Below are 14,533 nucleotides of genomic sequence, written 5' to 3' on the forward strand. Positions count from 1 at the left end.
TAAAGTGCAATGTTTAAGTTCCATTGTTTATAATATGTATGACGCTTTATAATGTAAAATTATTAGAATTTTTTTTAACGTGCTTCTTTGTCAAACTACAATTAGCTTATTATTTTGTCGATATTGAATTAAAGTTTAATAAATCCACAACAACATATCTAAATTTATAAGTTAATAGGCAAGCTAAAAAGCTAGAAGAATAAGATATATGCTTTAGAATTAATATACGTTTTTTGTCCTATAAGATCTAATATTGAATTAGAGTCTGTAAAAATAAGTCTATTACTATAAAATAATATACGCAGCCATATTATGGAAAGTAAGAAATTTCTGTGTGTAGCTTGCATTGTAATAGTAAAATCTAGTTAAAAAGGCGCGAAATTCATACATACGCCGCGCTGGTCCGTCAGTCGCCGGCGCGGCGCTCGAGAGCCTATCATAGCCTACCTATACCTCGCCCCTCGCCCCACCTCCCGCTCAGTAACACTGTCTGTCTTTTCTTATCATTCATTTGTTTGTTTACCGTGCACATATATAAATTAGATGCGGACATTACGTGAAATTAAAATATCTTATTAAGTAAAAATACCTACAGCTGGTCAATCAGATCTTGTCAGTAGAAAGAGGCGGCAAATTTGAAAAATGTAGGTGCGAAGGGATATCGTTCCATAGAAAATTTGAATTTCGCGCCTTTTTTTAGTGACAAGATTTGCTTGACCAGCTATATTTCATTATCTTGACTAATATTGTAATAAAAATGTACAAGATATTCACAACTATTTTTTACTATACATAGTTTGTCAAAGGACTGTCTCATTTCAAACATAGACAGGGAGAATCATCATACTATCTTTGACTTACACTAGTACTAGCACCCAAAAGAAAAGGATGTAGTGAATATAGTTTTTTGTTTTTATTTACTGACAAATTGGTTTGACCAACTATACCCATTTCTGGTTCCTATTGTCATGTCCTGTCCTATTCAACGTCAATATCATAATATGTATATTATAAACCAACTGATCAATATTACACGGTATACATCCTGAATATACAATAAGGTAAGTGGCCTCACTTACCTTATTGTATATTCCGTGTGGGCCGTATATGCCTATATACAGCCCACCTTAAATTAAAATGGTTTTTTTTTAATAAACAGGATATGAAGTATGAAAAACTCACTCAAATAGGTTTCTCATTTATTTAAGTTTCTTCATTATACCAAAATAGTTATAAAAATATTACGATACTCTTGGAAAATATACCTTTTATAAAAGTCCTATTATGGGCCTTATTGAACACTACCAGTGTATTACTTAATCCCGCAAAAAATAATCATTTTGACTGTAGGTAATAACAGATTTTATTGTTTTTAACTTAAGAGTTATACATATACAAATAACAATATTTGATACTTCATAACAGGAGGATTTATTTATAATAAGTGAAAATAATTATTTTGGGTCTTAATAACTAAAGATATAAAAATTGTCTAGTTTACGCGAAAATAGTAGGTAACTAAACATAAATCTTTATTAGTTACAGTAGGCTCATCTTTTAACATCTGGGGGCACGGCAGTGCCCCCGCCAAGACGAGAAAAGCGCAAGGGCACTATCTACCTTTTCTCGAAGCGCTTCGTCGTTTTTTGGAACCCTCATAACTTGGGGTTGGATTATACCAGATAAACAAAGTTCTCGGACTTATTAAGCATATCAATTGCATAGCTCTTATACTTTAGATTTTATTCATATCTAAAAACTTCGATTTCGTCACTGACTCACTCACTTGATGATCATCAATACCGGGTACTTCCTGAAGTCCTCTAAGAAGCTGAAATTTGGTATGTAAGATAGTTTTAGTACACAAACAACAAATAAATTAAAAAAAAAATTATCCCTAAGGGGATGAAGATGGGGTTTAATTTTGTATGGGAAATCAATAATCGCTGAACCGATTTAGTTGAAATTTGGTATGTAGATAGGTATTGTCATGGGGAAGGATATAGAATAGATTTCAACCTCAAAGTTTACCCTTACGGGGTGAAGGCAGATTTCAACCCCAAAGTTTACCCTTACGGGGTGAAGGGTTATATGGGGAATCAGTAAGAAGTACATTGTGTAACAGATGCCCCCAGATACTTATTTCAGGATTTTTAATAGTAAATCACCCCCAACCCTTTAAATTAGGGGATGGAAGATTGTCATAAACAACTTACAAAAAGAAGTGAAATCCCATCAAAAACATTTTGATGTACAATGTTGCCCAAACGAAACCATAAGGCTCGCACTGTCAAAAAGTTATCAGATCTCTTGCCAAGCTTCTAACTCTACAAGCCCTCTAACTTTACTAGCTCTACACCAAAAGTGTGTGGCTTGGCCGTTTCGTTTCTACAAGAACTATTGTATGTAAGTATAATACAAAAACCGCCCAAATGCGAGTCGCACTCGCGTTCCAAGGGTTCTGTACATTACACAATTTTTAACAATATATTTTTTTAAGAGAAAAGTGAGTAGTCTTTAAAAAACCCGTAGGTATCGGAAAACTAGGTACTTAAGTCCGACTCACGCTTGACTGCACATTTCTAATAGGTTTTCCTGTCATCTATAGGAAGAGAGCTAATATGTGTATTTTTTTCATAATTTTAGACCCAGTAGTTTCGGAGATAAGGGGGGAGGGAATGGTCATTTTTTGCGTATTTTCTTAAATAACTTCTAAACTATTTATTTTAAAATTATGAAAAAATATATCTGAGATTCTTACAATGAGCCCCTTCGTTTGATATATATATATTTTTAATTTATTGAACAATAAGCTAAATAAAGTACATTATTATTACAAGACCCATCGTGGGCAAAACCTTGAGGAGGTTTGTATGCCGATGGGGAGTTCGAGAAAATAACATGACAATATACATATCCATCTTATACTAATTAAAATTCTAACAAAATTCTCTTATATTAATTCATATTCTAATTCTCTTATATTAATTATAACAAGATATAGTTTTTTTTTCTTCTATTTATCATTCATCTCAAAAGTGACCCCTTTATTTGAATTTCTATTATTTACTTTACGTGTATGTCCTTGGGCTAGAGACTTACATGTGTATACCAAATTTTAACTTATTGGTGCAGTAGTTGCGGAGCAAATAGGCTGTGACAGACGGACAGCCAGACACACGAGTGATCCTATAAGGGTTCAGTATTTTTCCTTTTGAGGTACGGAACCCTAAAAATAATGAATTTAATAAATTTTTCACCTTATGCCCATGTGGCGGTAGCGAAACAGCCAAGCCACATATTTTGACTAAGGTGTAGAGTTAGTGAAGTTAGGGCTTGTAGAGTTTGAAGCTTGGCTCGACAAGAGATCTGACAACTTTTTGACAGTGCGAGTCTTATGGTTTCGTCTTAGCAACAAAATTTACATGAAAATGTGTTTGGTGGGATATTTTTTTACAGTAAAAATATTTATTCGTAACAGTAAGTATTATCTTTTAACATAATTTTTACAGTACATCTGGTGCTACATTACGACCGGTGCTATAATAAGCACGTTAAAACACTCCCTTTGACCGTGTTTTAAAATTCGTCACTCGTTGCAAAATATCTATTTTTCGCAATTCTATCGTAAAAGAAAAGAAAACTAACGAAGAGGTTTTACGCATACGAGGGCCGCACTGAAAGTTTTGCGTAACTTTTGAATAAAATCATTTATAACCATAATAATACATTTATTGCTTCTCAAAATGTTTCCCTTTACATTCTATGCACATATTCACTCGCTCAGACCATTTTTGGAAGCATGAGGCCCAATCACTTGACTGCATGTTTTCGACGTGGTGATGAAACGTAGTAACTGCCTTATCCGGGGTCTTAAATGTCAAACCCCAAATTAAATCCTTAATTTTGGGAAATAGATAGAAGTCACAGGGTGCAATGTCTGGATTATAATCCGTATAAGAGACATTTTCCACGTTTTCGTAATTAAAAAATGTTTTTGCCTTTATTGCGGTATCGGTGGACGCATTATTATGACGCAGGAGGATGCGGCTTCTCGGTCGTCTCTCGCGGTCTTTTTCAATGACTGCGGGCACACAAATGGTAGTGTACTACTCAGTATTTAACGTTCTTTTATTATTTAAAAGTACGGTACAAAAAAGTCGCGTTTAAAAAAAACAGACGATCAAAATGTTTGGCAACGCTTTTGGCTTGTTGAACTTCTATGGGCCTCCTGTCACCTTCGAAAGACCCATTGACTGGACTAATGCCTTTTTTCCGGATCGTAGCAGTAAATCCAGATTTCATCTCCTCTAACGATGTTATATACAGCATTTGAACTTTCTTGCTTGTACTTACGCAGCATTTCTCGGCACCAGTCAAAAAGTACCTGTTTTTGGACTGAAGTTAATTCGTGAGGAATCCAAAGACAACAAGGCTTCCCGACTTTTAAATATTCTTGTAAAATCTTTTGTATTTGTCTCATACCTATCCCTAATTGTCCTCAAATTTCGTCATAGGTGATTCGTGGGTTTTCTTCAATGAGTCGTCTCACAGTAGCCACGTTTCCTTGAATGATCGCCGTGGACGGTCGACCTTCACGAAAATAATTATCTAGAATAATACTGTCTCTACTAAATTCACCATACCAACGCTCACGATGCTCAGATGTGGTGCTTCAATCCCAAAAGCATTTTGAAGGCAAGCACTACACTCTTGCGGAGTAAGCGAACTTTTAAAATCATAACAAAATCATAGCTCTAAAAATATTTTCGCGTTAAAGCCACGTTCAACGCACTGACTTACTTTGACAAGCCATTAAAAACAAAAGACGATCGATTTGTCGCCAACATTTGTCACATTCCATAATCAAAAGCCTGTATTTTTTTTAAATATACAATTCATAATTTAAATGTTTACCAGTGGCCAGTAGTGCAAAACATTCAGTGTGGCCTATGTAGTAGGAGAGAGGAGGAGTTTGTTAAGAACTATAGACAATAGAAGAGGAAGGATGCTTGGGCACCTGATACGACACGACGAATTTATCAAAAATATCATAGAAGGGAAAGTTGAAGCAAACAGGAAGAGGGGAAGACCAAGGAGAGCGTACATGGATCAAATAAAGGAAAAGATCAAAGTCGTGTCGTATCGGGCTGTCAAAGAGAAGGCGGAGGACCGCCAAACATGGAATTTGCTCCACCGACAAGAGTCATACTCTTAAATATATGATGATGATCGTAAATACCTACCTATGTATTAACAAAAAAAAGTCACTTGTAATTAGTTACTGCCTTTAAAAAGTATAAGTGCCTCAATGTTATTAGACTTTTTGATTCTTTAAAACGTCTTTAGGTCAATAAAGCACGTGAAAAATTATTAGAGTTAGACCAAGAAAAGTCTGCAGCAATTTTGACAGCCCACGCAGTGCAAGTGTTATTTATAAGTCATAATTTCATAGAAGTTTCTTCAAATCGACCTTATTAATAAGAGATTAAAAATATTGAAAATTATCTTAAAATATTTTAATCTAATATTTCATCTCATACGTTCAATAAGGCCCGGGACTAGACCTTTTTACCTGCACTGACAGTGGGCCTTCTTAGCAACAAGTACAAATTCAGAATAATTGGGAATAATAGGGAGCAACTGCTATTTTTGAATGCTGGGCCTTGTTACCCGCCGGGCCTCATATGCCTGCACCTCATCTACCTTATTTATTTGTTTTACAAGGGGAAAAGTTGTTGATTAACCGCTCGTGCTAATATTGATACCCAAACAAGCGAAACATTTTTTTTTATTAAATAGGAGGCAAACGAGCAGACGGATCATCTGGTGGTTAGCGATTACCGCCACCCATGGACACCCGCAACACCAGAAGGGTTGCAAGCGCGTTGCCGACCTTTAAGATGGGGGTCTTTGAAGGTTTGAAGGTCGTATCGGACAGTTCATTCCACAGTTTGGCTGTTCGAGGCATTCACAAATTCAAACATTCTAAAATTGAACCACGAGCGTAGTTAGTGGTTCGTAAAGTTGAACCTTGAGCGTAGTGAAGGTTTCAAGGGACGAAGGTTAAATAAAATTTTCACCACATCAGCTCGTAAAGGCCCTCTTGATTGTTCGTAACGGATAAGAAAAGTGGCATTTAATTTGATGCAAATTTTGAGTTGTTACCGTAGGTAAATTGGATCAGTTGGTTGGTAATATTGACTTTAAAATGATAAATATTGAATAACGTCAGTTTGAAATTGATTTTATGATAAAGTAAATATTATCGGAGATGATCGCTCTTAAAAAATATATGTCGCTAGTCATTTATAACCTAAAAGCGCCAAATTACGCAAAATTATATTGAAATGACACCTGTGTATTGAATTTGAAGAATACTTTAACAAGGGTAGTTATCTGTATGACAATGCACCTAAAATAATTTTCAAATGTATCTATTATTTCTGTACTTAACACGATAACGAATTCTACGTAAACGAAACCGCGGGCAATCCCTAGTACATATAGAAATAAATAAGGGAAGGTAAGTTTCCATTAGTGTACTGTGTAAAATAACTATTTACCATTGATAATAATTTTATAAACGCTTTGCGTATTTTTAAGGGCACCGCGCTAACCGCTAGCCCGCGACCGTCGATCGCTGCCTCCTGCCACGGCGCACAGCGCGGCGCGCGCAAACGCCGCGCGTTTGAAATGTAACTTAATATAAGCTCGGAATGCATACTTACGTATCAGTATTTAGTGTCGCCGTGATTTTATATTTCTAATCTTTTGTGTGAGAAGTAAGATCTTTATTATGACCGTGTAATATTAACTCTACAAACTTTAATTCAATATTGGCTATACTGCTTAACGAGAAATCAATATCTAGACAAGCACATTGTCTACATTTCTAACTTTTTACATGTATACTAAGTTGATAGATAATATCGTAATTTTGCAATATCAGCTACTCTAATTCTGTATTTTCATAATAATTCCTGTTTTTACGTTCACCAGAAAGCAGCTGTTCCAGATTTCTAAAAACCGAATAGTGTGAATAAATTAAAGTGTTATTGAATATGTTAAAGTTTTTTGTAACTTTAATTTTATATTTACATAGTTATTTAGCAAAAATTAAAAATTTAAATATGGCCGAACGCTCCACCTAAAATTTTCTAACTTTTTACATGAATGTTATTTAACATGCTTACAATAACATATCAAAAAAGAAAAAACTTTAATGTTATCAAAACCCATTTTTGTTCCACCGCTGGTCTATATAGCTTACTTGGTAGGTAACTCCGCCATTTACTTAGTTAGGTACATGTGAAAGCTATTGCATAAAATGCAGACGTCATGGTCTTTGGAAGCGTCAGATTCACTCCTCACGGCGCGATTCGGGAAATGAACTAGATATGAAATAGTAAAGATATGTGACGTTCCACGGCAAAAGGTACCATTGCCCCGGCTGAACATTGGAGCGACGTTAATATTAATAGCGTAAGCGCTGGCTATCTACTGACTTTCTAATTCATTTCCCGAATCGCGCTATCAAATCAAGTAACCAGTCCATAACCGGCGCGATGTCCTAATGCAGCCGCATTAGGGGTCAATTTAGGGCTATTGTTGACCAAGTATTACGTAAGCCTACTTACGCCCCCGCATCGATCTGGGCGCGTGGAACGCTGCCAATAACAAACTACCGTGCCCCAAGAACTTGTACGTTGATAAAACTTTAAACACTCGACCGTTTGTGTCACTTTATTGCGTTTGTGTCCCAGTTATAGTTTAATAAAGATTTGCTTATGTCATTTTCCAAAGTTATACTAAAAAATGTTAGGTTTTTGCGCTTACCTTTGTTATTAGAAAATGATACCCGCTTGTTTTACACAGCTTCGTAAAACGCTGTAGCAAACTAAATTTAAATATGTACATTTTTCATGAATAAATTAAATCCTCATTATTTTATGCAGTGGCGTAGCTAGAAGTGGGCCGTCGCCCACGGCCTCGCGCTCAAGGCCCGAGGGCCACGAGGTCCCTTCGGGCACAGTGAAAGAAAAGGGCCTCGCAGATGCGACTTCGGCCACGGCTAGATTAGTTCACGCTACGCCACTGATTTTATGCATATTAAAAGTAGGCTTTTAAAACGCTAAGTATAGTTGAGCATGCTCCTGGTACGTTCCACCATTTTCTGAAATCCTTGTACACAGTTTCCTTCTTCACAAGAGCTTGGTCGTGAAGCATCTCGCACATTCTGCACAGGTCATCAGAATCTGGCGCCTCGTTTTTATCGTGGTAAGAATAATGATTACGCCACTTGAAGAAACTGTAGTACCTGCAAATTTATCATTACAATCAAATAAATATACAACGACCGTCTAAAGGGGCCCAGAGATTACCAGTTCGCCGGACGATATCGGCCCCAATTTCACAACGGCTACAATTGTCAGTGACATATGTCGAGCGACAATTGTCAAGCGACAGGTGACATATTACAATTTTATAAAATATTTTCTATAGAAATACTTACAAACATGACAAGCATTTTGCTACAATTGTATGTATTACAATTATGTTGTGAAACAAGAATTATTTTTTCTAGTCGACATACTTGTAGAATTGTTGGTGAATCTTATAGGAAATGAGTTATATGTCGGAATTTCGTGACAATTGTCGTGTTTCTTGTGACAATTGTCATAAACTTAGTAAGAGAAATATCTGGTTTTTTTTTTCGATATAATAAAGTTTTTTTAATAATACCATGATGGTGGCAAACAGGAATATGGCCCGCCCGATGGTAAGCGGTAACCGTAGCCCATGGATGCCTGTGACGTCAGCAACAGTGATGTTTTACAATTGTCGCACCTGGCACCTGTCACCGTGGTGAAATTGGGGCCAGCCTGATGTCAGTTGTTCGGAGTTGTCAAATTTTACGTTTAACTTGCGCGGCAGGCCCGAACCGAGATGGCGGGATGACTTGGACAGCTTCCTGAACAACTGGCCGGAGGAAATACCAAATCATGAGTGAGTCGTGGAAATTAAGGGGAGAAGGCCTTTGCCCAGCAATGGGACAAACAAATAGGCTACAATGAGAGAAAAATCATCACCAGGAATTAAAAAAACAGTTCTGTACTGGGGGAAAAAATTAAGTTTTAGTAATAATTATGGACGTTTCACGATTTCTGAAAAGTTTATTTATTTCTACAAACAGCTCCGTAATCCCAAATATAATTTCAACAAACAGATAATAGAAATTGCAAGAACTAATAGAAATTACAAAAGTCAATTTGTTCCTATTAGTTAACTCTCCTTGTACCCGGATTAAGTTTATTTTTGTAATTCTAAGTGTATTTTTGTTGTACTTTTCTCTCAGTGTAGGAAAAAAAGAGATATATAAGCACCTACCTGTCTTTGTCTTTTATGATATCATTCATTTCTTTCGCCAAGTCGGGTGGCTTCATTTTACCCCCATGCAAGTAAATTCCATCTGGCATGAATCTGAAATGTACCTACATTAAACACTAGTTTTATTAACATACTTATGTTAGGAGTATAAGTAACTTCGCTTGTAACAAACTAACAATGGAAGGCAGCCAATGGAGCCAGAGGATGGACAGCGGAACTCTTCGGTGGCTAGTAGACCTCTAGAGATAGGAATAGGATTCATATGATTCGTTTTCATGAGTCAAATTTTTTGGGCAATTATTATACCTACTTCGTATTTTTGGCATTATAAAGAAGGTCTTAAGCGACTTTTACAGCTAATATCATAAATGAGCATTAACATACTATTCTGTTGGTTTCATAAGTTGGGGTCAATAAAAAGACACATCATTGTATAGGTACCCTTTTACTAATGCTAAAAGAATTATGTTTAAATGCAGTAACTAATCGATTTTCGTTTAGAAAAATTGCATTATTTTACCGTGTGTAGTTAGCGCCTCCGAACACCACCGGCACCGCGTAATTCTGAAGCGCCGTCAGCAATTTCTCAGTCACGTAATCTTCGCTAAACGAATTCTCAAAGGAGAGATAAAAATAATACTCCTCTTGAACCATCTTCAGGCACTCATTCATTCTTGTCCTTGGACATTTTTTCGTTGCCCCAGTACATTCTCCAAAAATGTCTATCCCCAAACCGTAACTTTTTAATTCATATTGCAACTTAGTGACGAATTTTTCTCTTTTACTTAAACTATCGCAGTTTGAAACAAACCATGCAGCGGTCTTGTTTTTTTTCTTCAACAGCACTTTTGTCTCGTTATCGACTGGGTGCATGGAATCCAGTTTTATCCAGTGCATAATTTTATTCGGGCCAATGATATCGCCCGTAATGTTCCTTATAGTTACGTATCCGTAAAATTCGTCAGAATCCAACCTGTAAGTCCAAGTCCAATTGAAAAATCCATCATATCTCTCGGCACAAATCGGGTAATAATGTGATGACTCCATACTGACGAACACGTATTTTTGCTGCGGACTCCGTACTCCTGGGTCTGGCACGTATTTTCTTTTTATTTCAGGGCCATGAAACGCAACTGCATCGAACTGTGAGATGCTCGGTAGAAGCGATCGCTTTGAGGTTACGTAGCAACTGTTTACATTACACTTACGTTTAATAAACTGTTCCTGTCCTCGACCCCAACTTGCGATTGGTTCATCATTTGGGTTCGTCCATACTAATATATATTTCATCCCCTTCTGTGGAATTAATACCTCGCTTTCGTCAGTATTATCCATATCCTGTATCTGTAAAGCACTTCTGGTAAAGTCCGACTGATATATTAGCAACAGCATGAAACAAACTAACATACATATAAAAATGATTTTTCGTTTCGTCGTTAATTCCATATCGGTATTGCCGGGAAAATATACTATTCCCGTTACCTACTCCCGCCTCCACCGCCAAGTGCCACCACCTTTGTTATTTTGTATTTAGTTACCACTGACTGTCAGAGCGTTCGCGACTAGGATACGTAGAGCTAGCTTATCCACACTCGTTGTTACTGAAGTGGATTTTAATCATTTGATATCGTTATCAACTATCAATTTAAAATTGCTAGTCATGTGAAATCGATATACAAAGTGAATTGTTTAGAACTTGTATTGTTCATACTAAATAGGTACCATACCCGGAAGTATTGAAAATAAAACTAAGTAGGTACAAGAACAATTTCAATGAATAGGTTTTATGTATACAAATTAATAGTACAATTAAATGTTCAATTGTGCATGTAATATTGCATCGTAAGCCCGAACTGAAATTAGTTGATAAGATTATCATTAATTGGCTTCAGCCTCCTTCCCGCTCCGGCATATTTACTTCAGAATGTTACAAAACTCGTACGTTTGACACGTGAAAACAAAAAAATACAATGGATTTATAGTAAAACCAACATCACCAATTTCTTTTATGTAATACTTTTTCTATAAGCCAATCAAAATAATCAAGCTAAAGTGGGACTGAGCACTTGAGCAGGGCACGTCTGCCGAATGTACCCTGAGCGCTGGACCAAACTAGCTACAGACTGAGTCCCACAGGATGGATCTCGGGACAGAGGAAGACCAAAACGGAGATGGCGGGACGACATTGACACATTTTGTAAAGAGTGGTGGGAGTGTGCATCGGGTAGGACCAAATGGCGGGAAAGAGGGGAGGCCTTTGCCCAGCAGTGGGGCACTCCTATAGGCTAATAATAAAAAAAACTATGTAAAGCATGTATGTTACAACTTTACCGCACTAATGCCATAAATATCAACGTGTGCCTATGACGAATAGGTAATTATGTCTCGTTTTAATTTATCGCTACTCGTTGCGAATTTACTACTTTTTGCACTTGTATCGTAAATGCTACAACGCACGGTTTAGGAGATACAACCCTATAAACTATAAAGATTTCTGCATGACTAAATAAATAACTTTTCCTGGTGAAAAATTAAAGCTCGGACGTCTATACTAGTATGTACTCAGCCAGCAATCCCTTACTTCCCGGCTTCTGTAGTAATGTACTATTATTTTGTTTCAGACCATTAGGCTCTACGAGGAATCAACACAATGGCTTTCGCGGGTCTTAAGAAGCAAATTAACAAAGCAAATCAAGTAAGTAGACGTTATTCAGTTACAATTGGCAGAATAGATTAATTGTTTACATTTTGCAAAGATCCTTTGAATGTGCAAGAAAGATGTGAAAACTCTAAGACACATCTGTGTCTCGAATTTGACAGGTGATTTAGAAGTATAGCTGTATCGCTTCGTACATTATGCAGTTGCAGGGTAACTCCTCTGGTTGCCAAAAGTTTGGTTATACCAAAAAGAATTCCGTAACAGTCTACAGCACCCGCGATATCCTTGTATATAATCGGTATGAAAATAGACAATGGAATAGTGTTGTGAGATAGGCTCGCCAAGCTTTAAAGGCTCAAGCCGTCTTTGTCCAAGATTAAGGCCACCCTGTCCTTTTAAACCGTATAAACACCTTACCTACTAGTGGAATCTAAAGGGCTTAACTATTGTGGACACAAAACGGAATTAATTAGTTCCTTAATTCCCAATCATGTTCAGCGAATCCTAAACATCCTAACGTTATTTGTTTATATTCATTTGACCGTAGAAAATGGACAAAGACTTAACATATATTATGTCTCATAACCTAACAGTTATGTACAAACAGCAACACTCCTAACTGTATGCCTTTTGTAATAAGGTCCACCGATGTACAGTTAACAGTGTGGGTGAAGGTACATTTACATTTTACGGTGAATGTGTTCTATTAACCACATAATTCGGACCCGCGTTTCGCTAATCCGGTCTTGTTGCCCGGCTTAAAATGGCTTAAATGAAGATGGACTTCATATACAATGAATACAACTATGTTCTCTCAACATCTCCGAATGTTAATATTTGATTCAACCTAGTATACCGCTAGCATGATCGCCTCATTACCTTAAACTAATAACGCATAGACTGATAGTCTCCATACGGCTAACCTGCCAAAAGTGAAGCCGAAACACGATCGATGTGTGCGTGGAACGCTCGTGTTTTACGCTCAGCAAACACACACATATATACAAAATATGTTGCCAGTATTCATTTACTTCTCTCAAAGTAGGGGAATTTTAACAACATCACACTTGGTTATTAATAATTTGGAAGTGTGTAGATTAGATTTTTTAGCAAAAGCTTTTTATTTATTTTGGGATTTGTTGCATTTCTGTACATTGTGAAATAAGGAATAAATAAATAGCTGATAAGTTTTTACTATTTTTATTTATTTAACAAATATGCATAAAATAAAAAGAATAAATTTAAATAGGACAGAGCATATTCGACTGTGTTTAGTCCGTTTCCAATGTTTCCATATTGCGTCATTCCGATTTAGTCTATTTTTTTCCTTCCATCTCGCAGACAGAAGTAGATCAGTCAGAAAACTGAAACGCACATGACACAAATAAATATAAATAAGAAAAAAGTAAATACTTACCTAAATAATTAACTTAATTATAATTTTCTATAATTATACACTGAAATTTAATTGAGCGTATTTATTTTAGAATGTAGACGTCATGTCCCATTTGGAGGAAAAAATATTCACTACACTGGCAACATTTAGAAGAAATGGCGGCTGACGAAAATTTCGATTTTCGTATTTACGATTATGTAAAAATATCACTTTAAACTCGATACTTACGCGTGAAATGTAATATCAAGCGGTTTGTTTTTATTATATGATGTGTTGTGACACCCATTCACTGTACACACATGCATCTTTCCTGTAGTTTTTGATTTTTAACCCTTATCTTGGCATCGTAACACCCGTGATACATGGAACTTAAAAAAATCTAGCAGGTTCACTTTATTACCTAACACAATAATTCTGCCATCAATATGTCGAGCTACCCTCCTTACTTATAGAAAAAAATAATTGACACGAGTGTCATTGTAAATTAATTAGTAATAAGCAACATGGCGCCGCGGAAACAATAGATTTCGGTTCGTACTGGAAGTTTCGCATTTATTTCTTATGTTAGTATATATTTTTCCATAATCTACATTTTTATATGTTTACTGTCTCTTAGTGTATACATATTTACAATGCCTTCGAATTTAAAAACATTTAGTACACAGAACCTTACATGAAACTGATATGTATTATATTTGATACACTGCCAAGAACTCAGAAATCTACATATCGAAAGGATTGTATTACATTTAATACATTGGCAAGTTATCGTCAAAATATTTTTAAATATTTTTTTTTATTTTTTTTATTTTTGTGGGGTTATAAAACATGCTTAAATTATTTAATATTAGTTGTCGTATTATTTAGTTAATAAACTTTGATTTTTTTAAGTACTAGATGTTATTTAACTATATATTCGTACGCTGTAGCATTATTGCTACGCCGTAGCCCGTAGCACGAAAAAATATGTGTATGGCAAAAAATGGCCCCAAAGTAAAAAAAATGTATTTTTTTTTTAATTTTAATTATTTGTTTACTTTTCATATTTTACTCAACTTATTGCTGACGACTTTTTTGAAACTTCACGG

The 14,533-nt window shown here is 35.9% G+C and overlaps 2 protein-coding genes across 8 annotated transcripts in view; one reads left to right on the forward strand and one right to left on the reverse strand.

The window, feature by feature from the left end:
• LOC134669515 (endophilin-A) overlaps positions 1–14,533 on the forward strand; it is a 124,805-nt gene that overhangs the window by 77,857 nt on the left and 32,415 nt on the right. For all 7 annotated transcript variants that reach the window (XM_063527108.1, XM_063527110.1, XM_063527104.1 and 4 more), the window contains exon 2: positions 12,012–12,085. In XM_063527108.1, coding sequence (XP_063383178.1) covers positions 12,041–12,085 — 45 coding nt within the window. In that variant the 5' untranslated portion in view covers positions 12,012–12,040. The remainder of the gene's footprint in view (positions 1–12,011; positions 12,086–14,533) is intronic.
• On the reverse strand, positions 8,022–10,972 carry LOC134669224 (alpha-(1,3)-fucosyltransferase C-like). The gene is made up of 3 exons (XM_063526738.1): positions 9,911–10,972; positions 9,391–9,483; positions 8,022–8,320 (listed from the first exon to the last, which is right to left on the reverse strand). Exons 1-3 carry the CDS (start codon positions 10,834–10,836, stop codon positions 8,113–8,115), a joined length of 1,227 nt encoding a protein of 408 aa, XP_063382808.1. The 5' UTR covers positions 10,837–10,972; the 3' UTR covers positions 8,022–8,112.

This window comes from Cydia fagiglandana, chromosome 12 (assembly GCF_963556715.1).
Source record: "Cydia fagiglandana chromosome 12, ilCydFagi1.1, whole genome shotgun sequence".
Lineage (NCBI taxonomy): Eukaryota > Metazoa > Arthropoda > Insecta > Lepidoptera > Tortricidae > Cydia > Cydia fagiglandana.